The following is a 25,173-nucleotide window of genomic DNA, read 5'->3' on the forward strand; positions in this document are numbered from 1 at the left end:
CCTCACCCACCCTGGGAGGTGGAAGGATACAACTTTGGTGGGCAGATACAGCGCTGTTGCCCCTCAGCCTCCTTTGTGTGAGGGGAATAAGCCCTACCTGAGTCTTGGCACTGCTGGCTAAGCCCAGTCCCAGGGGCAGAAGCAGGGCAAGGGAAGCACTGGTGGACAGGGTGTGTGTGGGAACAGCCATAGAACAAAGCCATAGTGGGAGGACGGGTGCAGCCACGGATCCAGCTCCTATTTTTAGCCCATTTCCTACGGAAGTGCAGCGCAGGGGCACCCACTCGCCCTGGGAGCCTTCCAGCCTCCTCAGAGGCATTAAGTGAAGCTGCTGGCAGGGTCAGGGCTGACACAGCTGGCCCCTGCCTCACCGGGAGCCCTCGCATCTCAGCACGGGGTGACAGTCCTCAGCCTCGGCCCAAGTCCCTCATCACAGCCTGCACGGGGCAGCCCAGGCGGCCCAGGCCCAGTCCCGAAGGCCCTGCTGCCTACCGCTTACCAGGGGACGAAACCCCGGAGCGGAGCAGGGCGAGGGCGAGGGCGAGGGCGAGGGCGAGGGCGAGGGCGAGGGCGAGGGCCCCAAGGCCCTCCCAGCCTTCCCCCACCACCGCGGGACCTTTGTGGCGCCGCCGCCGCCACCCCCCACCTCCACCCTGGGACGGATGTGGCGCGGCGCGCGCTGACGTCACACAGCGTCGCGCAGTGATGACGCGCTGGGACGGGCGACGGCGGCGGTGGGGCCCGGAGTCGGGGCTGGACATGGCGGCGCGGCCCGGCCCGCGGGAAGATGAATAAGGGCTGGCTGGAGCTGGAGAGCGACCCCGGTAAGCCGTGGGTAGGGCACTGGGGCGGGCGGCGAGCCTGGGACGAGGGCTGCAAGGGATAGGCCGGGGGTGGCGGCTGTGCTGGCGGCTCAGGGGTCAGGCCGGGGGTGAGGGTGTGTAGGTGAAGCTTGGGTGAGGGGGTGTGGGGTGAGTGGACAGGGTTGTGGGGTGCAGACCTAGAGTTGGGGTGCAGGCGGGCAGGGGTTGTGGGAGTGCGTGGGGCGGGAACAAGGGCTGGGGAGGGGGTGTGGGGTGGGGAGGGGAGGGGAGGGCCTGGGGAGGGGGAGCTGCTAAGTGCGCCAAGGGGGCGTTAGGGGGCGCGGGCGGGGCGTTGGGGGGGGCAAGCGAGGGTGTGTAGGACAGGAGTAGTGTGGGCCCTGGGGGAAGGGGGGCTGTGCGAGGTTGCGGTGTATAGGACATGACCCATGGAGGGGTTAGGGAGAGGTTATGTGCGTGTGGGACAGATAGAAAAGGGGATGTCAGGAGGCTGCATACAGGGGTGCAGGTGTGGGCTGAAGGCAGAGATGGGGTGAACAGGGCTACGGGAGCATTGTGAAGGCTCAGAGCGGGGCCTAGGCTCTGGTAGCACTTATACATGGGGTCTGGGGTGCCCCAGGCACCTCTGTGTGTCATCTGATAAACCCAAGGGATCATTGTGGAAAACGTCTGAAATGCTACAAGGGTGTAGCATGAAGATTTCCTGTTGTTTGCAAATACACCCTGAAATATCGCTGAAGTACAGGGAGGGGTGTGTGTATTGGATGCACCTCGCTACAGAAACAGCTCTAACTGGTGATTTCCCCAGGCCTTTGTGGGTAATTGAGAACAACCTGTATCACTCAGGAGTACATGAGGATGGTGTCTCCATCCTGTGCATGTCAGAGCTTGTCATTGCTTTGCAGCCAAGTGGATGGGTCGGACCCTCTCCCCCCAGGTAGTCCAGGAAGGTGAAGAGCTGAAGAGCCCAGTGTGGTGCTTGAGCAGCCGGGAGCAGGATGGTCACAGACATCCTCTCCCCAGTATGTCGGAGAAGGTGGTTTCTGTGGTGGAGTCTTGGAGTTTGTTTTGCAGGTTAGAATTTGAGGGTTCAAGCCGGAATCGGCTGGGGCATTGGCTGAGCGTTTTTTTAACATGTCTGAGTGATTTGGGGTCTCCTCTGGGAGGCTGAGAGCTGGTCTTTAGGGTGTGTGCATTTTTGAGTCTGTAGGTGAGGAAATGGGACCCCTTGCATTCTACTCATCTTCCTGCATTCAGCGAAGGATTGTGTATGCTGTCAGTCTCCCAGTCAGCCCAGGTTTTTGCTGTTCTTTATCCTGTTTTTACTGGTACTCAGGAATTACCAAAATAATTCCCATTCTCTCCCTCTTTTATCATGATGATGCTGAAGAGAGGATGTGGTTTGGATTCTCACATCTGGGAGGGAAGGTTATTTTCTTGGAAGATAATCTCTCTGGGCAGAGGTAGGCTCTCAACACGCCACAGCTGTGCTGCTTTGGGTATGTGAAGGTTTGGATGCAGAGGTGGGAGCTAGGACGGCGGTTAGGAATGACCCATGTGCTGCTCTCGGCCTTCAGCACATCCCATACACAACTCAGCCCTCACCACAGGCCTTGGGACTGAAAGCTCTTGGTGTTTTACTGGTCAGGAAGGGTCAATAGACCTAGATTTGGGCTGTCTGTCGTGGCTGCTGAGCAGAGAGGGGAGCCTTGGGAACTTCCAGACTGCTGGCCTAGTGTTGTGTGTGCAACCAGCTGACCCACATAATTTGGGATGGGGATTTCTGGTGTTACAGGAGTGATCTCAGCAGCAGAACTATGCCTTTGGTGGACGCTGAGGTAATATGAAATATTTAAATGTGTCAGAGAAAAACTGTGGTTGTAAGGGACTGCTGGAAGTCTTTGGCCCAAACCAGGGCTAACTTCAAAGGTAGTTCAGGTCACTTGTGGCCATGTCTGGTGGAGTTTGAGTATGCCCACGAGGGAGATTTCTGTGCCCCAATCCCAGGGCTGACTGCACTGGTAACAAAGAATTGTTTTTTTCTGCGTGTGTAGTCAGAATTTCTCTTGCTGCAGCTTGTTGCCATCACTTCTTGTCCTTTCATGGTGAACTTGGAGAAGTTTGACTTTGTCCCCTCTCTGATTCCTCAGTGATGTTGATCAGATGGGTGTTGTGGAGAAAAACATGCACCGGCTGACTTTTCATCTCCTTCGGTGCAGCCCCGCTGTTCTGACTCGCAGTCCTGGAGAGCTGCTGTGGAGATGTGCAAGTGCTCTGGGCTGAGCCACAGTGAGCTTGGGAGTCCTGCTTGGTCTTCTCCTTCTGGTGGTACCTGCTGGAGCAGCGCTGCTTTCAGCATTTACAGTTGCTTGAGTTTGCAAGGCCTTGCTCTGATGCAAATCTTCAGTGGCTGCGAGGCAGAGCTTGTGATACAATTCACGTCTTCTTGTGCTGCACATGTTTTGCTGTGATCAGTAGACTGTAACTGTTGAAACTGGAGAATGAGTGAGGCTTTCAACTTTTGCAGAAGCTTTTACAGTTGAGAGACTCTACCTGTAAACAGCTGTGACTCCCGCTTCTGTAAAGGACACCATCTAAAGAGGGGACTGGAACCGTGGCTCTAATGAGCATCTGAAGACCCTTACAGTATGCAAGGACTGCTTGCCCCAAGGGTGTTGCTGCAAAGAAGGCTGCAAGGCTGTGGCGCTGCTTGAAGTCTCTGTAGATGCCACCTGTACAACACAGCCCTCCACAGCATCAAGAATTCTGAGCAAAAACTCTGTCAGAAAGGTGCTGGGGTTTGGTGTAATGGCATTGCACAGTGAGGAGGCTGTCACTGGTTTGAAGCATGTTATTTCCATAGTGTGTTTCTTCCCACTGACAATTCTGTAAGAAATGTGATGTTTACTGCAAAATTAGTGAGGAGTTATCACTCCTAGAAGTTTCCTCCCTATTTTAGACACTTTAACTTTGGTGTCGAAGCCACTTGGGCTCTTTTCTTCTTGACTGAGCTGCTTACATCATATTCCTTAAATCTGTTGCTTACAGGGATGTTTCTCAGGATTGAATCCTTCTTATTGATATTCCCTGGACTTTCTCCCAGGCTCTCAGCAGCCTTTATATGGGAGCGAAAGAAGCAGATTTATTATTCCGGTCTCGAGCTCGCGAACTCCGCGTGCACGCGGACCGCCTGAAAATTGAGCTGACTGCCTTTGCTATGGCATCATAGTGGAAGCTGCTGCTCAGTTGCTGATGCCTAATAATCTTTTGGTCTCTTTGCCATTGTCTTTGTATCCCTGGTTGTGTCTTGTAATGGGAATTTTGTAGTCACTGGAGACAGGCTCTTGGATTTTCTCCCCTGGGAGAGAGGGAGATGAAGACGAGCCTTTCAGCCCTCAAACTTCCCCACAGCTCTGTTACTGTGAGATGGCTTTCCCTTCACTGGATGTATTTCACTAATGAGAACAAAATTATCTTATTTTAAAATATCCTGTGATCTATTCAGCTGCATTTCCCTCCAGTTAGAAGCGTGCGTGTCATTAGGTGTTCCCTGCTGCTGTTCATGGGGAGGATTTACTTCCTGGCAGGTCATCTGAAGGTGGGTCCAGCTTCATCTGGTTCCAATAGGAGAGGTTTGATTTAGGTCCTCTTAAGGAAGAGATTGTGAATGGGGCTGAAGGGAGCCAGAGCACCTAGCGAGCCAGGGCTCAACAGCTCTGCTGCTGGGGAGGCAGTGTGATGCTGGTGCTGCTCTGCTGCATGTTTTCTTGGCCTGGGACCACATGTGACTGTCAGGGGCTGGTGGCAACAGGTTTCTTCTCTGCTCTCTTCAGCCAGAAGTAACCTGTTGGTTTTGTTCCTTTCCAGGTCTCTTCACACTCCTGGTTGAAGATTTTGGTGAGTGCAAGAAACCTCCTGAAAGTTGGTTTCATGTTTGACATTACCCCTAGTCTTTTCTGGTGGTCTTTACACCAGCTTCTGCCCTTTGTTTGCAGGGGTCAAGGGAGTGCAGGTTGAAGAGATTTATGATCTGCAGAGCAAATGCCAAGGGTAAGTCACAGGTGTGAAAGTACGAGTTTTATTAAGCAGAATGCATCTGTGGGCCTGAGAACTCCTCGCCAGGTGTTAGAAGGGCCTGTGTGAGCTCATTGTCATGGAGCTCAGTGTTGTAGGTGATACCAGAAGCGCTTCATCGGGTTTGGGGCAGATGGGCAATCTTGTGCCTTGAGAAAGACCTTGTGGGGCAGGTGGGGGACATACTTCAAGGGATTCATCTCCCTTTCTGCCTGGAGACGTGCAGTGTCCACCAGCGTGCTTGCGGTGTGGGCTTTCTCTCTGTCTCAGTGCTTTGAAATGGCTTTGAGGCTGTCACTTTCTGAAAAGCTGTTGTCTGAACTCCTCTTGGAAATGAATACAACATATATTTTAAAGGAGGAGTCATTTGGTGGTCGAGCACTATTATGCAGGTTGGTCAGTGTTAAGGGTGAATTTCACCTCTTGTCTCTCTGTTTTAAGCTTCTTAAGATCTGTCAAACCTATTGAAGCTTGATTGTTGTCAGAGCCCAGAGCATCAGCACAGGAGTGTCTTGGGTTTTGGGGGGCTGGGGGGGACTTCTGACATGGATGGTCACTTCTAGAAAGATGGGGCTGGTGGTTCTTCTTTTCCTGTCTGTCTTTGCTCTGCACAGACAGAGAGGTTTCTGGCGCTGGATAGAGCAGTCCCACTGGTGTGGCCTGTCCAAAATGGTGCAGCTGCTGACTTCTCTCCACAGCCCTGTGTATGGGTTCATCTTCCTGTTCAAGTGGATTGAGGAGCGCAGATCACGCCGGAAAGTCTCTACCCTGGTTGATGAGACGTCGGTGATTGATGATGACATCGTTAATAACATGTTCTTTGCTCACCAGGTAGGCTGGAAGCAAGGGAAAAGTGTGTGGGGGTGTCTTGTGTGACACCACAGGGAAGCAATGTGGTACTGGGAGGATGCACTGTTCTTGCTGATCCTGAGGGCAGCACCTTTTTTTCTGGGAATCTCTGCCCCGAGCTCCAGGTTGGAGGGAATTCAGCGAGGTCTGCGAGCCTGTCTGTGGCCTGTGCTGTGAGGAGATGCTCATGGGGCCGTGGTGTGGCTCGTTAAACGAGACCAACCTCCTTCCTTCCCTGGAGAGCCAAGATCGAGTCGCTGCTCTCACAAGTGGTTCTTGCGTCAGTACTTTTCAACTGATTATTGTCGACACTGAGGGGTTGTTGAAGGGTTGCCTTGTTCCTGCTGGTTAAGATGGTCCTTGTGTCACCACCCTCCAGCTGATCCCCAATTCCTGTGCCACCCATGCCCTGCTGAGCGTCCTCCTGAACTGCAACAATGTCGACCTGGGCCCCACGCTGAGCCGCATGAAGGATTTCACCAAAGGATTTAGCCCTGAGGTAGGGGCAGGGGTGTGCAGGGCTGTGCGCGGGTGGTGGACGTGAATCTGCCTTTTGCTCCCCTCTCAGGATGATGCTCTAAAGAACTGGCTCCTCTCAGCCCTTCGTGGCTGCCCACTACATCAGCACTGCATCTTCTCTCTCCTCTTCCTACCTTGCCTTGCTCAGAGCCTTGGTCCCCTTACGCTGGGCACAGCTCTGAGCCTTCTGTCATGTTATTCCCTAGCCCAGATGCATTCTCTAAGTCTGTGATTAAAAGTCCTATCCTACCTTCAGACCTCTTGAAGTCTGTGTTTTTCTCTTAACTGTGATTTCTTTAGCATAATTTGAGTGTTCTTCTCATCTTGGGTTTTACCTGTAACTCAGCAGAGCAGAGGGTGTGCCTGAAAGTTGCTCTCCCAGTCCTGGGGAGGGAGGGAGGGAGGGGGGAGTCCATGGGTGAAGCATTTTATTTGTTTCCTGTTTCTTCTCAGTTGTTTTCCTCTCTCGCTGTTCGCTGCAGAGTAAAGGCTATGCCATCGGCAATGCCCCAGAGCTGGCCAAGGCCCACAACAGCCATGCCAGGTGAGTGTGGGGGTCTCTCACAGCTCACTTTTGCTGGAGGAGGCAGACTTTCCACTGACCTCTCACCTCGCTTGCCCTTGCAGGCCGGAGCCACGGCACTTGCCGGAAAAGCAGAACGGTATCAGCGCTGTGCGAACCATGGAGGCTTTTCATTTTGTCAGTTATGTCCCCATCAAGGGGCGGCTGTTTGAGCTGGACGGGCTCAAGGTCTATCCCATTGACCACGGTAAGAGCCTGCCTGTCCCTACTCGTTGACACAGTTGAATAGACACCCTGGCATCTCCAAATGTGTGTTTTATTTTTCATGCCCACAAAGCCTTAGCTGATGTTTGTGGGGAATTGCTCCAGTGGCTCCCAGATTTGTCCTGAGTTTTGATAGCTCCTTTTGAAGCCCATATACTGGGGACTGTGTCTAGAAGGCAGTTTTTTCTAAATGCATTGCATTGCCTTTTCCAGCCTTGCCGTTTTCCTCTCCAGTTGCTCAGGGTCATGAGGTCCTTCTGCAGCTCTGAAATAACTCAGTATCATGAGCAGAATTTGTCTCACTCCTTGTGCTGAATAACTGCAGTGTGTTGAGGCACAAGGTCCCAACACAGATCCCAGCGGGCTGCTCGGGTTACTCCCTCCTCTTACAACTTGACCACTAGTTCTGTCTTTTATACACTTCCTTATCCGCACTAGGACTTTGCTTCTGCCTGTCAGGCCCTGTGGTAAGGTCCTTACTTCACGTACTTGGGTTTCTTAAGCATGGCACCAGATCCAGTGGCAGCTGGATCCGAGCAAGACCTGGAATTCCCTTGAACTTTGTGACCCCAGAGCCTGTGAATCGCTCGTAGTCTGTAGGGTTCAAACCTCACCTTTCTGCCCTGCATATAACTCAGGTCTTCCATTTGGAAGGCTGAGGCAGGGGGTTCCACATGTGGGCTGGCAGCATGGTCCTTCTGCCTCCTGGGACCTTCTTAACTTGCTCCCTGGTATGTAAGGGAGCCGAGAGATTGCCTCTTGTGGAGATCCACTCTGTGAGTCTGAAGCAGGACCCTTGTCCTGCTTTGCTAATTCCAGCTCTGTCTTGTTATCACAGGGCCATGGGCTGATGATGAGGAATGGACAGACAAAGCCAGGAGAGTAATCATGGAGCGCATCGGCCTGGCCACTGCAGGGTAATGTCCTAGGCCGTGCTGCAGGCACTGGTCCCTCGCCATTTTTCCCTGGTTTATTTCTACTGTGTTCTGCATGCAATAAGTTGTGGAAGTGGGGGTGGAGAGTATTGCCTGGGGAGAGGTGCAGATGCACTGCCTCCCTGCCTTCTCTTGCCTGCAATTTGCCTGCCTTCGGAGCATGCAGAGAAGCTGTGCTCTCTGTGTGATGCAGAGTCCTTGCAGGCGGCCGTGCAGGATAAGGGTGGGCAGATTAGTTCCCTGTTAGCTCGAGCCCATGGGAGGAGGAATGGTGCTTCTGGACCTGAGCTGGGCCTCTGGGGTGCTTGGGCATGAGGGTGACCAAGCGCTGGCCCAGGTTGCCCAGGGAGGATGTGGGGGGGCCATCCTTGGAGATACTCAAAAGCCATCTGGACATGGTCCTGTGCCACCAGCCCCGGGTGGCCCTGCTGGAGCAGGGGGTTGGAGCAGATCGGCTCCACAGGTCCCTTCCCACCTCAACCAACCCGTGAATCTGTGAAGGGCGTTTTGTGTTGTGGCTGAAGCAAACTTCCTCTGCTGCTTCAGCCAGTGTGAGTTTGACTTGGTTTGGGGGTAAAAGCCTCCGGTGTGGTGTTAAACGCCCGGGCAGGGGAGGTGCTGCCTGGAAGGAGCCCGTGGGAGGTGGGCAGGGCAGGGCGGGCAGCCGGCTGACCCCCTGTGCCGGCAGCCGGGCTTTCTACTGCTTGAGTCTGACAGCTGCTGTCCCTTCCCGCAGGGAGCCGTACCATGACATCCGCTTCAACCTGATGGCTGTGGTGCCTGATCGGAGGATGAAGTACGAGTCCAAGCTGCACATCCTGAAGATGAACCGCCAGACTGTGCTGGAGGCCTTGCAGCAGGTAGGACAGCCCAAGCCCTGGGAAGGGTGCAAGCCCAGGGTGGGAGTAGGCTCTGATTTCAGGGCATCTCCCTGTGCTGTGGGATTTTGGGGATTATTTTGGCCTCGGGACATGTCTTTTGGGAAGAGGAGATAACTAGCCTCACAGCTTGGCCTTTTGCTGCTCACCTGGGGGTTATCCATGGTATTGTCTCTTGTTTGTGCGCATGGGTGCTTGGCTCACCCTCATGAGTTCTGTAGTGCTTGAATGGGAAGGATGTGGTTTGGGTCACCTGGGTCCAGCACTCAGCTTCTATCTGTCATTTGCCTTCAAGCTTATCCGAGTAACTCAGCCGGAGCTGATCCAGACCCAGAAGTCTCAGGATTCTCAGCCTCCTGAAGAGGCAAAGCCAGCCAGCAGCAAGACTATGACTCCAGAGAGCACCCATCCAGGTAGACCCCTGTACCAGTGGTGTTGCCAGCCCGGTTCCTTGTGGAGCGAGCACAGGCTGGTGACACCGACTGGCTGTCTTGGAGCTTGAGGCAGTTTTATAGTCAGCTTCACTTTATTTTCTCCAAGCCCAGCTCTGTGCGCACTGTGCTGGGCTGTGGTAGATGCCTCTGTGCCTGGGAGGAGTGTTGGAGGGATGTGGGGCTTGAAAATGGGAGGGCTTAAGCTTGGGGACAGTTGTGACAACTGGAGGTGGATGGGAAGTGAGTGTGATGGTCTGGTGGAGTGTAAGAGCTGTTCTCTTCTGTGGGGTGGGAAGGGGACACAGAGGACATTGAGTAAAAGGTGATGGTGCTGCTCCTGAGAGGCTGTGCTGTGCTTGTGTGGCAGACGGCACCGACGAGCCCACCAGCCAGGGCCACCCTGCGGCCACACAGAGCCCACCCAACAAATCCAAACCAGTGGCAAAGACGTCAGCGAGCAGTATCAACGGGGCGCCTCTGGCGAATCCCAACCCCATCGTGCAGAGGTTGCCGGCCTTCCTCGATAATCACAACTATGCCAAGTCCCCTATGCAGGTAGGCTGATGCTCCAGGCTAGCAGCACGCCTGACTCAAGCTGAGCTTTTTGCTTCCAGTCCCTCACCTCCACGAGACTACGGCTGTGAGCCGGTCTGAGCCCTTCCACTGCCTCGCAGCTGGCCTGCCCTGGCACTGACCCGGGCTGCAAGGCAAGAGGGTAAATAGACACTGACCTGGCAAAAGAGGTTAGCGTTAACGTGGGTCAGCTGGGCAAGCACAGGGAACAGACCCCCGTCCCCTCTTGAAAGGGGCAAAGCCCCAGTGCTCAGCTGGACTGAGGACGTGCCACTGGGCTGCTCCTCCTTGCCCTGCCGTCGGCAGCCCATCAGCAACCATGTTTTGCAGGAGGAGGAAGACCTTGCGGCGGGAGTGGGTCGCAGCCGGGTCCCAGTCCGACAACACCAGCAGTACTCGGATGATGAAGATGACTATGATGATGAGGAGGAGGAGGAAGTTCGTAACACCAACTCGGCCATCAGGTGACAGTTTGAGCTGAGGGTGTGGGCAGGGAGCTGATGTTTGCAGAACTGCCAGTGGTGGCTCCCAGATCTCCTTCCTGAGCACTGTTAGCTGTGTTAGAACCTGCACCTGTGTATGCAATTAGGGCTGTTCTCCTTTTTGCCTGCATTTTTACTGTTCACTTGCTGGATTTTGTAAAGCTCTTCTGTAGCTCTTCACAGTCAGCCCTGAATTTTGTCTGCCTTGAATATAACTCTGTTGGTAGGAGGCTTTGGGGAACCTCAGTTCCCCAATGCTATTTGCCAGATCAGCTCCTGGTGATGGGTGTGCTCAGGCTTCTGCGAAGGTCGGGAAGGTGGGGAGGGTCACAGTGAGGCTGCTTTTGGGGCTTCTGGAAGAAGAGCAGGGGTGCACAGCACCCTCTGCCCCCGGCTGTGTAGGGGTACCCACAGCTGAGCCATTCAGTGGGGTGGGGTGCTGCCAGAGAAACTGGTGGCAGTGGGGGTGACCTAGAAATGTTTCAGGCCTTGCTTCATCCCGCAGACAGCCTGGAGTGCTGAGTGCGGGGCTGGCAGCGCCTGCGCTGGGCCCCCACCTCCTTCCCCCAGCTACTCACCCCCCTCCCTGCTATGTTCCTGTGCAGGTACAAAAGGAAGGGGCAGGTGAAGCAAGAGCACATGGCAGGGGCTGCGGATGGTCAGCTTTCCGTCCTGCAACCCAACACCATCAACGTCCTGGCGGAGAAGCTGAAGGAATCGCAAAAGGATCTTTCCATTCCACTGTCCATCAAGACGAGCGGCGGGGGCGCTGCCGTGGCCGTGGTCACCCACTCCCAGCCCTCTCCCACCCCCAGCAACGAAAGCACCGACACCGCCTCTGAGATCGGCAGCGCCTTCAACTCCCCGCTGCGCTCCCCCATCCGCTCAGCCAACCCCACTCGCCCCTCCAGCCCCGTCACCTCCCACATCTCCAAGGTGCTCTTCGGTGAGGAGGACGGCCTGCTGCGTGTCGACTGCATGCGCTACAACCGGGCCGTCAGGGACCTGGGGCCCGTGATCAGCACCGGCCTGCTGCACCTCACGGAGGATGGCGTCTTCTGCCCACTGGCTGTTGCAGGTAGGTGCCTGCCAGCTTTTGTGGGGGTGACTTGTCCCCTGTGGTGATGGGACAGTGTCCTTTCACTTTGGGAGTTGATACCGGTCCTTTGTGACAGCTCCTAACGCATCCTTCCCTTGTGTGCAGATGGGGGAAAAAGCTCCCCCCCTTCCATCAAACCCGGTGAAGAAGCCCTGGTCACAATCAAACTGGACGAGAAGGAGGGCAGTGAGGCCAGTGACAGCAAAGAGAAGGTGGGACTTGGCAGGACCAGTGATCACCCTGGGGGGGAAAAGTATTCTCCCAAGGTGAGTTTTGTGCTGTGACAGCCCTGGGAACGTGGAGCTCCCTGTGCTCACCCAGAGACGCAGCAGCGCTGGCAGTGACCGACCCGCATGTGCACGCTGTCCCGCTCGCGTGTCGCCGCAGCCGTGCCTCGAGGCACAGGGCAGTGCAGGTTTTGTGCCTCGCATCATCTCGGGGATATTTGCCTTGGCAGTGGGCAGAGCCGCTGCCTCCCGCAGTTGAGATGTTGAGCGTGCTGTGCTCTCCTTTGGGCCAGAGGCTGGTGGGACCCTGCACCCCCAAATCCCAGCCTGCTGGTAACTTTCCTGCCTGTCTGGGCCTCCAGCCAGGGACAGGACTGGGCTCGGGCAGCAGAAGCACATCAAGGGCTCCTTGGAGGAGAGCTTGTGAGAAACTGTTTTACTCAAAAGGGAAGTCTTCAGATTCTGTTACTGAGAAGAACTGGGCCCTGGGATGTTTCTCATGCATGCAACACTTCCCCCTTCTGCCTGAGCCTGGCTCCACACCAGGTACCTGTGCCTGGGCCAGGCTCAGGCAGAACCCAGCTCCCCCGGGGCTGGCCATAGCACTGGCTGACCACCCTTGGACTTAGAAATTTCCTACAATGAACTCTTCTTTTTTTCCCCCCAACACTGGCAAATTTTTTTTGCTTTGATGAATCCTCCCTTTCCCAGCGTGGAGAGGAACACCCACCAGCCCACCCCACTGGCTCCTGGGCTGTGGCAGGGGTCTGTCTGCTCACGTTTGCTCTGCTTGATCCTGACAGGAGCTGCTGGCACTGCTGAAGTGTGTGGAGGCAGAGATTGCAAACTACGAGGCCTGCCTGAAGGAAGAGGTGGAGAAGAGGAAGAAATTCAAGGTGTGTTTGTTGATGCCTTGTTTGCATTGCTGATCTAGCTCCCTGAAGGCTTCTGTCTGGGGTGTGGGGGAGAGTGGCTCAGCTGAGAATGAGCATTGGGGGTCCTTTCCCCATGGGGCAGAGCTCCCACCAGGACAGGCTGGAGCCCCTGGGCAGCACTAATTAGCTTGAGGAGGATGGTGGAGTGCTGCAGCTGGGCCACTGCTGAACAGCAGCACTGACAGGAGGAAGTGGGGAGTCTCCTCCCTGACAACCCTCACCTCTTCCCAGCAGCCCTTTGTGGAAAATGCTGGCACCTGAACTGGGATGGAGACAGTCCCAGTTGTGTGCTGGCCTGAGCTGGGCTGGGAGGTGGGTCCCTTCCTGCCCTGGTCTCCTTGGCCTGGGGGCTGGGCCTGGCATGCTGGTTGTTTGCCCCTCGTTAACTTTGAGCTCCTTTCTCCCTGCCACCCATTTGGGGATTATTGGTGGATTCGTCATCTCTTTGTAGATCGATGACCAGAGGAGAACCCATAACTATGATGAGTTCATCTGTACCTTCATCTCCATGCTGGCCCAGGAAGGTGAGCGGTGCTGTGCGGCTGAGGGGATGGAGTGTGGGGTTCAGATTCAGCTGGGGGCGGGGGCACATGGCATGGCAGAGAGCAGCTGGAGCCTGGGAAGCTCACCCTGCCCTGCTGCCTGTTTCTGCCAGGCCTGGGCCACGAGGCAGCACTCACTCTGGGGAGCCACATGTCTCTGTGCTCTGTCCTGACTTTATAGTCCCCGGAGGAGTCCATTGATGGGTTTTGGGTGAGAGGGAGGGCTGGGCCCTGGCATGGGCAGTCCCAGCACTCCAGCGGGGGCGTGTGGGTGTGCCTCTCCCCTGCAGGCATGCTGGCAAGCCTGGTGGAGCAGAACATCTCCGTCCGCAGGCGGCAGGGCGTCAGCATTGGCCGCCTGCACAAGCAGAGGAAGCCGGACCGCCGGAAACGCTCCCGCCCCTATAAAGCCAAGCGGCAGTAGCCTGGGAGTCAAGACTGTGCGAAGAAGCAGCTGGGCTTTGTGTAGTGGCACTTGGATCTATGGTACCCTTTGCCCAAGGAAGAGGGACCACAGCAACAAGCCCTTGGCTGAGGTGGAGCCTGGGGACAAAGAGAAATCGGGTTTTTCTCGGAGCCTGGGTTGTGAACGGCAGGAGTCGCGGCAGCAGAAGGCAAACCCGAGGGCCCCGCTGCCTGACTGTGCCACAGCAGCGCCCAGAGGCCCTGGGCCTGTGCCTCGGTGCCGTGGCTGAGGCCTGTGGCAGGAGGGGAAGAGCCCACCCGGCCAGTGGCAGATCTGGCGTTGTGGGAACGCCAGCGCTGCCCACGTGAGGCTGTGCTGGCCGCAGCTGGCTGTGGCTTGTCCTCCTGTGTCCAGGCCTTCAGGTCTGTGCTTCCCCAGGACACTGGTGTCTGTGTTTTCTATCCCTCTCCCTCCCTCCCTCCCTCCCTCCCTTATTTTTGGTTCTGCCCCACACTTTTGCTGTTGTTGAGCGAGGCGGCTCCTGGACAGAGCCCCTTCTCCTGCCCCCACCCAGCCTCCGCTGCACTGCCCTGTTCCCAGAGCTGGTCAGGCAGGTCCTGCCTTCCCCTGCCCTCAGCACTCCGGGGCTGGCAACACCCCCTGCCAGCACGGCCGGGCCGTGGCAGCTCTAGTGCCAGCCGAGGAGGGGTGGACTCGTCCCTGGCGCTGGGCCTTGTGCCCAGCCCTCTGCGGGGGGTTGGGGGATGGCACGTGGCTCTGCTGCCCTGGTGCTCTCCTAGGGACCAGCTCTGTGGCCCTGGCAGTGTCTGCAGGTCACGGTGTTGCTCCAGGCCCAGCCCCCAGAGGAAACCCCCTGAACTGTGAACAGACCAAGTCCGAGGGTGGCCTCGGTGCGGCCGGGCCTGGCACCAGGGTGGATGCTGGATGTGGAAGCACTTGGTGCCCTTGGCAAAGCACTCCAGGGTGGGGAGAGGGGAGTGGTAGCTGCAATGCCCAGGGTGGGCTGTGAACTGCAGGGGCGGGTGGCAGCAGTGCCGGGAGCCCAGAGCTGCTGCTCGCTGGTTGCTAACCCAGAGCTTGCTGGTGTGGGCAGCAGTCTGCCTCTCACCTGCCACCTGCTACCGGCCCTGCCAGCGCTCCTGCACGCCCTCAGCTGCCCGGTCCTAGCAGCCTCACAGGAACCCCAGAAGCCAGAGGCCGCACCTCTCTCCAGAGGGGGCCTGAGGTGTAGCTGGGCCAAGGGGAGCTGCCACAGGAGAGGACTGCGTTTTGCAAATGTGCAAACCTGTGCAGATCTCTACTATGGAATGAAACTGTTTTGGTATTTGTTGAAGGGAAGAAAATCCTTCTGTCTCTTGCTGTGTCTAATATCAAGTTCTGTAAATGGATCTGTCTGAAGGAATAAAGCTATCCTGTAACAGCCAGGCAAGGGAGAGGTGTGTGTGCTGCTGGGAGCATCAAGTGCCTGCTCCCGGCCCCACTGGCATCTCTGCTGTGGTGCTAAAACAATGTAACTGGGGCTTGCAGTAACACCAGGTGAAGTGATGCTGGTGGAGTTGAGCTCACTTTATTGATGCAGCTCAGAGGGCAGGAGGAGAGGGGGAGTGGCTGGTAGCAGTCAGTGCTTGGCTGCTGTTGCCTACCTCTGTGCAGGACAGCGGTGGCCCTGGCCCTCATCTGGGCTGCTGTCCTGGGCTGGGCTGGTTTCTGCTTAAAAGTCCAGGGCACAGATCAAGGCTGTGCCCCGTTTGATCCAGTGCTTCTGCAGCTTGTCCGTAGGGATCTCCACAGCAGTGATGTAGTTGGTGGAGTGGCCTGTTGTTGACAGCGTCCCTGTAATGGAGGAAGAGAGGGCGGGACGCTGTGCTGCAGCCCTGGCTGCTGCACGCTGACCCAGGACTCCTGTACAAGTGACCCTGTGCAAGATCCCCTGTGCTAGGTGACAGCCTGGGCAGGGCTGGGGGAAAGGGGCTTGGGTATTTTCAGGTGTGGGCTTGAGGAGAGCTTGGCCCGAGGCACTGCTGCACACCAGGGTGCCCAGCTGCTCCATCTCCACAGCCGAAGCAGGATAAATCTTTTTCTCCCTGGATGGTCTCATGCAATTGTGCCTTGCTCCATGCCTGTGTGGGGCAGGAGGAGCTCCTGCAGCTTCTCCTGGGCTGCCTTTCTCAGCTGCTTCTACACTCTCCCTTGCTCCTGGAGATCTGTCTTCAGGGCACGTACCTGCACGAGTGAGGGTCTTATAGACTGGGCACAGGTAGATGCCAGTGGCTGGAGGCTTGCGGTTAGGGACAGGAAGCAGCCAGATGACAGCCATCTCTGTGTAAAGCTCCTTGGGGTGCGACTCTGCTAGCTGAAACGCAGCGGGGTCCCAGCGGGCGCCTTCGAGAAACAAGCCGTGGATGTAGCAGCCTTTGTCGGGATGGCGAGTGAGCTCACTCACCGACTCCTTCATTACCTGCAGAGGAGAGTGGGCCCCGGCCCTCGATCGAGCCGTGTCCCTGGAGGCTCAGCCCCCAGGACCCCCTTAAGCTGCTCTTAGTTAAGTCAACACTACCGAAGTGGAGCCTGCCCCAGCTCTCAGATGGCCAGGGCTAGGTTTCCCAGCATCTGGTGTTAGACTGCAGGGCAGCTTGTGGCAAAGCCTCTGGAGGGGTATGTGAGCAGCTCTGGAGAGGCAGAGAAGCCTCTGCTTGCCTTGGGGAGGTGCCTAGCAGTGTGGGTGGGTATATCTGAGCACCAAGGGGGTGATGGGGGTCCGTGGGCAGCTATGCAGCTAGTGGCTTCACCTCTTGAGCAGGTCAGGGCTAGAAGAGCTGCCTTTGTGGCCTTCTAGCAGCAGATTCCAAAAAAAAAAAATCGAAATCCAGAAAACCCCAAAGTCTCTGCCTTACTGACCTTGAAGCTAAATGAGATGGTGTCAATGGAGATGACAGACTTCCTGGCGAAGTTCTGCAGTGTCCCAGTGAGGAAGGCCTGGGGAAAGAAGAACCCGCTGATCCAGAACACGGAGGGCATCCCCTGGGTGATCCATTTCTGCAGGAATTCAATGCGCTGCACCAAGTCGTTCAGCCAGGATGCCAAGGGCTTCAGCGACGGGTAGGCCTGCGGGGCACCCACAGAGGAGGGTGTTGAATGCCGCTGGGGACACCCTTGTGCCCCAGTTGCTGACAGCTGCCCAGGGACTCACCCAGCCCAGGGCTGGGAACAGCTGCAAGATGCAGCAGGCAGGAGACTTCTCCACGCCAGGGGAGCATGAGCCAGCTCCATGTGACAGCCCGGTCCCACTGCAGCGGCTGCTGGCCCATTCCCCGGTCCGAGTGAGCTCCTGCGGCGGCTGGGCTGGCTGGGGCACGTACCTTGGCATTCCACACCTCGGGGACAGCATTGCTGTACAAGCTGCTGGCCATCAGCTCCAGCTGAGAGGACATCACCACCAGGCCCTTGAGAGCTTTCAGCAAATCCTTCAGTGTCTGAGCAATCACCTCCAGGAGCCTGTTGTACCTGCAGAGAAAGAGCAGAGGGAGCAGAACCACTCAGTGCAGTGGTTTATCACCCATGTCTGCCCATAGAGGGCCTGGATCTCTGTACAAGGAGTGAAGTTCCTCCGTGTAACTCCCAGCCCTGTTCCTCTTTAACGGGGTCTCATAGCTGCTCCCCCAGCCCTGAACTGCTGAGAGTAGCGGATGGAGACAGGGATCCGCAGAAGGTTCTGGCTGGGACAACAGTTAGTGTGGCTGCCAGCCCCGCTGCCATGCTCAGCAAGGAGGTTCCTCAGAGATGGGCGGGAGCAGGGGCTGGCACATCTCTGCTGCTCCCCGAGGGGCCAGCTGGTTGCTGGCCCAGGGCTCATCCCACAGGGGTTTTACCTGATCACCTCCTGTACTAGCACGGTGTTCATGGACTCTTTGTAGAGCTGTGGGTATTTGTGGATCACCTCCTCCAGGTTCATGGGGGCAGGCAGCTTTGCCAGGATGTCCTTGGAGGTCTCCTCCACGAGCTGGAAGGAAGGCAGCAAGAGGGTGAGTGTCCTCCTGGCCACGGCTGCCGAGAAGGGAAGAGGGAACACCGGGATGGTTGTGCCACTGCTGGCACCCAGCAGGCAGGGTGGCACCTGCTGAGCGCTGGTGTTAGTGCTCACTGCCTGCGCCGGGCACTGGCTGCCAGAGCACCGATGGGATCAGGGCACCCACCTCTTCCCTGCTGCAGCCTCCCAGCATGAAGGTCTTGGGTTGCAGCTGCGTAATGGCCCCCAGCAGAGCAAAGGTCTCCTTCTGAGCGAAGGTGATGTTGGCATTCTCGTGTAAACCAAAGAACTCTGGGCTATCGTTGAGCGGCAGGCTCTTGATGTACTGGAGGTAGTCCTGCAGAGGAACCCATGCAGGTTGTGAGGCCAAGAGCACAGGGATAAAGCTGTGGTGCTGCTAGGGCCTGGTCCAAAAAAAATGACTAAGCCAGGGTTGCTGGATAAGCTAAACCCAACAGATCACAGACTTGCTTGGGTCTATTCCTTGTCTTGGTGTTTGAGATTGATTCATCTGACTTTTGCACAGCTCTTTGACCCATCACAGCCAGGCAACACAACTGGCAGCTTATATGTACCCACAGCAATGCCTGCTGACACAGAACTTGGGCTGCCAGGGTAGCAGCTCCTTTGAGCCAGGTTTGGTGGCTGAGGTCGTGGTTTGTGGTCTGGCTGGGGAGTTAAACTGCACTTGTGTAGAAGCAAGCACATGCTACGAGAATGGGCAGCTTGGCAGTGAGCTCTGCTGTGTCTCCTGCAGAGCTCCTCGGGTACTTTAGGCATGTGATATCAAAATGATTCAGAGTACAAAAGCTTTCAGCTGGGGAACTCTGGTGATAGCTGCTACCACCTCCTGTGCACAGGGACAAGATTTTCCTCCTATTGCTTGAACCAGATGAAGCTTCCTGAAACTTCCTTACAAACTTATATTCCCCCAGGGAACTGGAAACACAGGAGTTTCAGGGAAGAGTACATCCCCATTGCACTATCATGATCCCCCTGGATCTATGAGCTGCAATTTGTTACTCAAGCACTTACATTGAGGTCAGATGAGGTACTGAGCTGCTTGTAGATCCCTGATTCAGAATAGGCAAACTCAGGAATTAAAACTTCAGGCTTGTAGAAATCTTCCAAAGTACTCATGATGCAGCGCCTGTCCCAGTCATCAGTCACGCGGCCGCCGTAGTTGATCTCCCCAGCTGTGTACTTCAGAACCTGTGAGGGAGCCCCCCATGGCTTCCTGACCCGCATGTGCATCGTGAGCCTGTTCTCTCCAGAGGAGGGGCCAGCTCATGCGCTTACCTTGTACGGGATGTCTGTGTATTCACTCAAGAACATCCGTAGCTGACTGATGCAGATGCAGAGGTCTCCATCTGTGAACTCGTAGGGGATGTTGAACCCCAGAGGCCCAAACTTTCTCCTCTCCAGCATGTTCCCATGGAAGAAGCAAAGTGACAGCAACAAGGATTTAAACTCTACGACCTGTGGGCAGGGGAGCAGGGAGAAGAGGTGCTCAGCTTGGGAGGAGGCATCCTTGGATGGGGTCAGTTCCTGCTGGGACGTGGCAGAGGAGATGTGCCAATTCAGCAGTGCCACGGTGGAGCCTGGAGAGATGCAAACCTCAGTCAGGCTGCTGTGCTGGGGAAGGCTGTGGCCCACTCCCTTGCTTAAAGAGAGCTGTAAGTGTCTTATGCCATGCCTCCACAATCCTGTTGCTTCTGTTTCTCAGAGTGAAACTTCTAATTGGTTCATCACAGAGCAGATGTGGACTGATGAGAAATACCACCTGCCCTTCTCTAGCACGTGAGAGCTCTAGTGGAGAGGAATATCTACACCTGGAGAGGAGCAACATCCAGGTGGACAGAATACATTGGAGCAGGCATGGGCTGGGGACAGCAAACCAAAGCACAACCTGGGTCTTACCTTGGGGCAAGAATTCAAGAAGTCATCACTGAAACTATTGTAGGACTTGAGCAGGGTGGCCTTGACCCCACGGGGGGGCTCGATGGTCATCTTGGAGCCATTCTGGAGGATGGACACAGGGAAGTGGTTGCTCGGTAGACTGGTGAGCCAGAGGCGAAAGTCCTGGTGCACCTAGAAATCCAGAAGGCAGCAAGTGCTCAGAGCATGCAGGCACAGCCACTGCAGCTGCTCCTGCACTGTGACTCTGATTTTACAGGGAACCTGTGGATGGTGTTGCACTAGATCTGAACTCCTCCCAGGGCTCCAGCCTCCTGCCTCTTATCCCCAGGGTGGGCAGGCAACCAGCTCACCTTGCTGGGATCAATGCCCTCGATGAGTCTCTCCAGTGAAGGCATCCAGCTGGGGGCCAGGTGGCAGTTCTGGAAGAAAACCCAGTTGCCCCGCTCCATGGCACTGTGCAGCATGGCTTCAGCACGGGAGCCCTGAGGAGGCAGATGAGAAGAGCTCAGAGACCCCAGTCCATCATGGGTTGTGCCCTGCTGAGCTGGACAGGGAGACAGCTGCTGGGTGGAAGGATCACTTTCCAGAGCTACAGCCTGGCTTTGTCCCCATGGCTCAGCTGGATCTTTGCTGTCTGACTTTAAAGGTAAAGGTCCTTTTACAGCATTTGCAAGCTTGTGTGGGAGGGTGGAGGGAATGGAAGAACTGGGAATGGATTTGGGAAGTTAGAGGGCACTATAGGGTGAACTGTGGCAGCCCCCCCACCGAACCGACTCCTCCAGCTAGCAGAAGGTTGGTGAGTTATGGTCTGGGGGCAGGAGGGTGTTTTCACTGTGCTGCAAGGGCGTTTGACCTATCTGGAGCTAGGTGAGGTCACTGGGAGTGCTGGCAGGACTGCTGCCCCAGGTAGGCGCAGGCACCTTACCTGGCCTTGTCCCAGAGAAATGGCAGAGAGCTTCTGGGAGAACTTCATTTCTTCAGCAAACTTGTAGAGGTCGGCAGCAGGGTCAGTGCCCGGGGACAGCACGAACACCAGGGGGGTGGTAGCAGTGGACTCTTTGAAGACAACTGAGAGGTCAGTGGCCTGCAACACAGAAAGTTGGTCAGAGTGGAGGGGCCACAGTGGCACCACGTGCAGCAGCTCCTCACCCTGCCTGGCCTCCAGCTTCTTTCCAAGGCACCGGTATGCTCTTGGGTGCCGAGGCCAGAAACATGTTCAATAAGGGCCTAGTACAGCTCTCCTCCAGCAGCACTAGGATCGGGGCAGTAACCCCCTTCCCATTTGTCATTCCAACTCTTCCCTTGTATGCCTGTACTGCCTGCCCTCTCCCACTGGTTTAACTGGTGCACATTACATGTGTTTCCCCAGCTGTGGGAGCACTGCGGCTGCAGAGAGGCAGGAGCACCCTCACTGTAATTGAAAAATGCTGACAGCCCATTGACAGCAAGCTTGAGGCCTTCTGCTCCATATCTGGCCCTGCCAGGTGTTTCCTTTTGGCTGGTTACCTGTGGCTCAATGAAGTGGCGACCCAGGTTCAGTGCCACAAAGTCCTGCACAGCATTGGTGATCTTATCTCCCCGCAGACACCGAAGAACCAGCAGCTTCTGGAAGGCATCAAGCTCAGCTTCCCACTTCCCAGGCAGGGGCTGTCTGCAAAGCAATGAGATGCATTCTGGGGAGATGTGCCAGATCCTGCAGCTCCCCCAGAAGTGTTCAAGTTGCCTGCAGGGAGCCACTGGGGTTTCAGAAGGGAGAAGTTGTCACTTGGCTGAGGTTGTTGTCTGAAGCTTTGAAACCATCAGCATGCAAGCCAGAGCTGCTTCCACTGGGGAAGCACCAAATACTGCTGGGCTAAGGCATTGTGTGGCTCTGCCTTGGGCAAGCAACAGGCACAAGCAAGGGCCACCCTTGTGGAGTCAAGGCAGTGCCTTGTCCTCCCCCTTGCGTGGCACTGCACTGGGAGCAGAGCCAGCACTGTGGCTGTACTGGCTCCTCTGGCTCTCCCAGAGACCCCATTACCTGAAGAACATCTGCTGACAAAGAAGGGGGCACTTGCCTGTGAGGCTTGGAGCTGTCAAAAATGGCCCTGAACGCTTCAAGGTTGGCCACAAAATCATTGGCGAAGTCAGAGAAGTTCTTCAGGCTGCTCAAGGCCAGGATGTCCCCCCATGCTCTCTCGTACAGCCAGGCTGGAGCTGGGTTCTCCCTCATCTCCTTTATGGTCCCTCCTGACAGCAGGTACTGCCACTCATCCTGGGAACATGACAGGACGTGCTCATGGATTACAGCCTACCTGCCTGGGCCTGAGGCACCTGGGTTTGTGCCATATACATCTAAAACCCTGTATTAACTTTCTGGTTGCTTCTCCTCCCAGGTGTGCGTGTTGAGGAGTAAGTGAACTGGAGGGTCTGGTGAGATCAACATCACTGTTAGCTGTCACTAGCTTTTCTCTGTCTTCTGATCCCTGCCTGCTCCCTCTGAATTTGCTAAGCTTTGCAGCAGACTGGCAGTAAAATGGCAAAAGCAGTTGATTTTTTTTTTTTTTCTTGCAGGTGATTCAGCCTAGGCAGCTCTGCATATAGACACAGGGAAAGGTTTGAGATTCGAGTGAAGACAGAAGCCCTGGGTTTGCTCACCAGCCTGCCAAGCCTGCCCCCAGCCCCAGTGAACAAGGCTCCTTTTCTACCGCTATTCTAGGGAGCTGAACAGGCTGGGCTTGAGTTGACCTGATGGGATCCCATCAAAGGACCAAGGTGGCTTCCTCACCATATCAATCCGCCCATCATTCATCAGAATCCGGATGCAAACCAGGAAGGCAAACATGAGCTTGTGCTTTGAAAAAAGGCTACGGCACACATTGCTGTAGAGACTGAAGGTGATGTAGTTGTTGATGTTCACAACCCGGTCCTTCAGGGAGTCTGGAAAAAACCCAACAACCAGTCAAAGATGGTGGGTGCTACAGGTGATGTGGAGGGTGCTCTCCATGTCAGCTGTTGGTTCCTGGTCACAGGGGACACCCGCACCCTGCCCAGGAAGAACAGATGCTGCTCTCAAATATAGACTTGGCAGAGAAAACCCTGTGAAAGCACAAGGCTGTGAGACAGCACACAGAAGAAAACACTGCCCCAGTATGGGAAGGGAGCCTACACGGGCCTAGCCACCACCATCCTGGCCATCACGTGCTGCTGGTGGGGAAAGCTGTCCCCAGCCTGGCCACAGCAGCCAGGAGCTGTGCATGGAAGTGGCTCTGTGACAAGCAGAGTCACACCATTACCAGGATGGCGTGTACCTTGCCTGTGCCCTGCACTAACATCCCTCCCACCTACTCAGACACGGCAGCAGAGAAGTAGCAGGGAAGAGAACGGAGGGCAGGCTCCGATCACATCTTCCCTTGCTGTGTGGGCACAACTAGGGGCAGGTCTGGACCATGCTGAGAGCCAACGCAAGCGGCCACGTTTGCCTTGACTCTGCAGGTGTCCTACCTTCTGCTGCTGCTAGACCAGGCATGTGGGGTGAGGAAGAGGATAGGAGGGGCTGCTCTGGGTAGGCACCTGCTCTCTTGGAGTTACTGATCCCCCTTAGGAAGATGTTGAGGAACCACTCAAGTGAGTACTGGTACATGGGGTCCACATTGGACAGGTCTGAGACACAGAAGTAGAGGATCTGCGAGCGGATGGCCACAGGCACATACTGCAGGCGGGTGATGTTGATGTCCTTCTCTGTCTGCTCTGCCACCATTACCTTGGCCTGGAGGACAGAAGAGATGTCATGATTAGTGGAGTGCTGGCAGGGAATGCACAGCTGCAGGGGGAGGGCACCTCCACCTCTGACCTGGATCTCTCCTGCCTTGAGCTTGGACACCTCCAGCACTTTGATGAGCTCCAAGTCATCTACAGGGTTTCCTTCAGAAGTGCTGAGCCGATACAAGATCTGGTCTTCTATTTCTTTCAGCTCCTGGTGCATCTTGGCATTGCTAAGAATTAGCTGGTTTCTAGCTTCTTCTAAGTCAGGCCGCTCTGCAGCTACCACTTCTCCCAGCAGTTGGTCTTCCAAGCCACTACAACAAAAGCCACAGAGGTGAGGGTAGGGGCAACAGGCCCAAGGGTTTGAGGACTGTGAGGAATGAGGCTGAGCAGCATGGGCAGCTAATGGGGTAAGCAGGTACCTGGGTGAGAGGGTGAAGTTGATGAGGGTGAGCTTCGTGGAGACCTCGGGGCTGTAGTGAGGGTTGGGCAGGCTGGTGGTGATGTACATCTTGAAACTCTCATGGTAGGGGATCACTGTATCTCCCAGCTTCATCACGGTGTTGCCTTGCTGTCTGTAGGTCTGTACCAGGGAGGGACAAGTACAGGAAGGCTGGGATGGGTACCTCTTGTGAGGGAAGGCATCCTGCTGTGCCTTGGGATGTGAGGAGAGAGTCTTAAGGCTCTCTGGACAGAGGAGCTCAAAGCTGCCTGGCAGACCCAAAGGCCTGAACTGGAATAGAGCAGCTGTATTCCATAGCCCTGCCTCCCAGGCAAAGACTCCCACTGGCAGATCAGGGTGTGCAGGAGGCTGCCAACATGTTGAAGTCTTTGCCAAGAAAGGCAAGCACAGAACAGGCAGCATCCACGTGAGTGCTGCCTACCCAGAGAGACCTACGAGCCCACCACATCCCACTGCACCCAGGCCAGATTTCCCCTTACAGCCCCCCCAGATACTCGCTGCCCCTCCCTGCCAAGGTGAGACACAGGACCTGTTTCAGCAGGACAGGCTCAAGGGCCGGATCCAGCTCCTCACCGACGTTCTCCAGCAGGAAGGGCTTCCCAAAAGTGATGGCCTTTTCCAGACTGCAGAGGAAGTCCCGGTCATTCATCTTGGCTACCTCCAGATTGTTCACCTTCTCCTGAAAGTCAGCAGGGGAGGGCATGGTTCCTGCAGTGTCCTGCCCACCTTCACATCCAGCTCTGGTGCACAGTACCCCTCTCACTGGGCTGGCTGATTTAGCTCCCCAGCATAGCAGAAACAATATCTTTTCTTACTCAGTTAGTTTTTGGCTATTTTGGCAAGTTTAGTCCATGGCACTAGAGACAGCTTAATGAGACAGCAGGTAAAAGGTGGGAAATGGGGATAATCTCCTTTAAAGAGCCATACTGCTGCAGAGCCCCACAGTGGTATCTCAGAGCTCATTTGCCTCTAAAGTGAGAGCAGGTGGGTGGGAAAAGCCCTCGGGGAGCAAAACAGGAGCAGCTGCCTGAGCCTCCTCGTGGCCCTTCAAAAGGGTAGTGGGTGGCCATCTGGAGGAAGAGGAGAGGTGGCTGTTTGTGTTTCCAGCAGTCTGACACCAGGGACTGTGCTTGCTAGCCAGGTGATGTTGCTCTGATCCCTAGAGACCCTAAGGGCTGTTATGGGAGATGCTGGTGTTGCTGTGTGTTTTAGGGTGTGGTAAAGGATGTAAGGCCCCCAGAACGCTAGCAGAGAGCCAGAGTGGGAACCTGATGCCTCACTTGCTTACAGCAGGGCCCTTCCTGCCCTGTGCTGATCTCCCCAAACAGGGAGATACACCTGGGATGATTATGGATGCAAGGCCTGCCTAGTGCTAGGAGGGCTGGGACAATGTGAGGTTCTTGCAGCTCTGGAGCCCAAAGCCTGAGGCTGCTCTGG

At 55.9% G+C, this 25,173-nt stretch overlaps 2 protein-coding genes across 8 annotated transcripts in view; one reads left to right on the plus strand and one right to left on the minus strand.

Annotated features, from left to right (window-relative positions):
- Positions 1–681: 681 nt before the first annotated feature.
- On the plus strand, positions 682–15,011 carry BAP1 (BRCA1 associated deubiquitinase 1). Of its 7 annotated transcripts, none has more exons than XM_074914185.1 (18): positions 702–824; positions 2,972–3,611; positions 4,689–4,718; positions 4,817–4,871; positions 5,594–5,726; positions 6,124–6,243; positions 6,746–6,807; positions 6,891–7,033; positions 7,889–7,967; positions 8,722–8,845; positions 9,159–9,276; positions 9,665–9,852; positions 10,201–10,334; positions 10,958–11,430; positions 11,557–11,717; positions 12,482–12,574; positions 13,065–13,137; positions 13,446–15,011. In XM_074914185.1, exons 5-18 carry the CDS (start codon positions 5,709–5,711, stop codon positions 13,577–13,579), a joined length of 1,920 nt encoding a protein of 639 aa, XP_074770286.1. In that variant the 5' UTR covers positions 702–824; positions 2,972–3,611; positions 4,689–4,718; positions 4,817–4,871; positions 5,594–5,708; the 3' UTR covers positions 13,580–15,011. The 7 variants fall into 7 exon arrangements, with proteins under 7 accessions (XP_074770285.1, XP_074770284.1, XP_074770283.1 ...); XM_074914186.1 differs by having other exon boundaries at positions 737–824; positions 3,041–3,611; XM_074914184.1 differs by lacking the exon at positions 2,972–3,611 and having other exon boundaries at positions 682–824; positions 8,776–8,845.
- A 271-nt stretch (positions 15,012–15,282) lies between these two features.
- DNAH1 (dynein axonemal heavy chain 1) overlaps positions 15,283–25,173 on the minus strand; it is a 71,900-nt gene continuing 62,009 nt past the window's right edge. The window contains 18 exon segments of the mRNA XM_074913820.1: positions 15,283–15,415; positions 15,806–16,040; positions 16,481–16,687; positions 16,942–17,086; positions 17,452–17,582; positions 17,776–17,946; positions 18,645–18,821; positions 18,909–19,088; positions 19,530–19,790; positions 19,880–20,011; positions 20,455–20,613; positions 21,036–21,176; positions 21,583–21,783; positions 22,297–22,448; positions 23,082–23,277; positions 23,362–23,587; positions 23,696–23,856; positions 24,266–24,415. Of these exon segments, the coding sequence (XP_074769921.1) occupies positions 15,294–15,415; positions 15,806–16,040; positions 16,481–16,687; positions 16,942–17,086; positions 17,452–17,582; positions 17,776–17,946; positions 18,645–18,821; positions 18,909–19,088; positions 19,530–19,790; positions 19,880–20,011; positions 20,455–20,613; positions 21,036–21,176; positions 21,583–21,783; positions 22,297–22,448; positions 23,082–23,277; positions 23,362–23,587; positions 23,696–23,856; positions 24,266–24,415 (3,147 nt within the window). The 3' untranslated portion in view covers positions 15,283–15,293.

Source organism: Athene noctua, chromosome 10 (genome assembly GCF_965140245.1).
Source record: "Athene noctua chromosome 10, bAthNoc1.hap1.1, whole genome shotgun sequence".
NCBI lineage: Eukaryota > Metazoa > Chordata > Aves > Strigiformes > Strigidae > Athene > Athene noctua.

Bases quoted from the DNA above. Each gene is read 5' to 3' on its own strand.
- BAP1 (XM_074914182.1), top strand. From the start codon at position 788: ATGAATAAGGGCTGGCTGGAGCTGGAGAGCGACCCCG. The intron at 4,719-4,816 runs GTGAGTGCAAGA...CTTTGTTTGCAG, and splicing joins ACTCCTGGTTGAAGATTTTG to GGGTCAAGGGAGTGCAGGTT. The intron at 12,575-13,064 runs GTGTGTTTGTTG...ATCTCTTTGTAG, and splicing joins AGAAGAGGAAGAAATTCAAG to ATCGATGACCAGAGGAGAAC.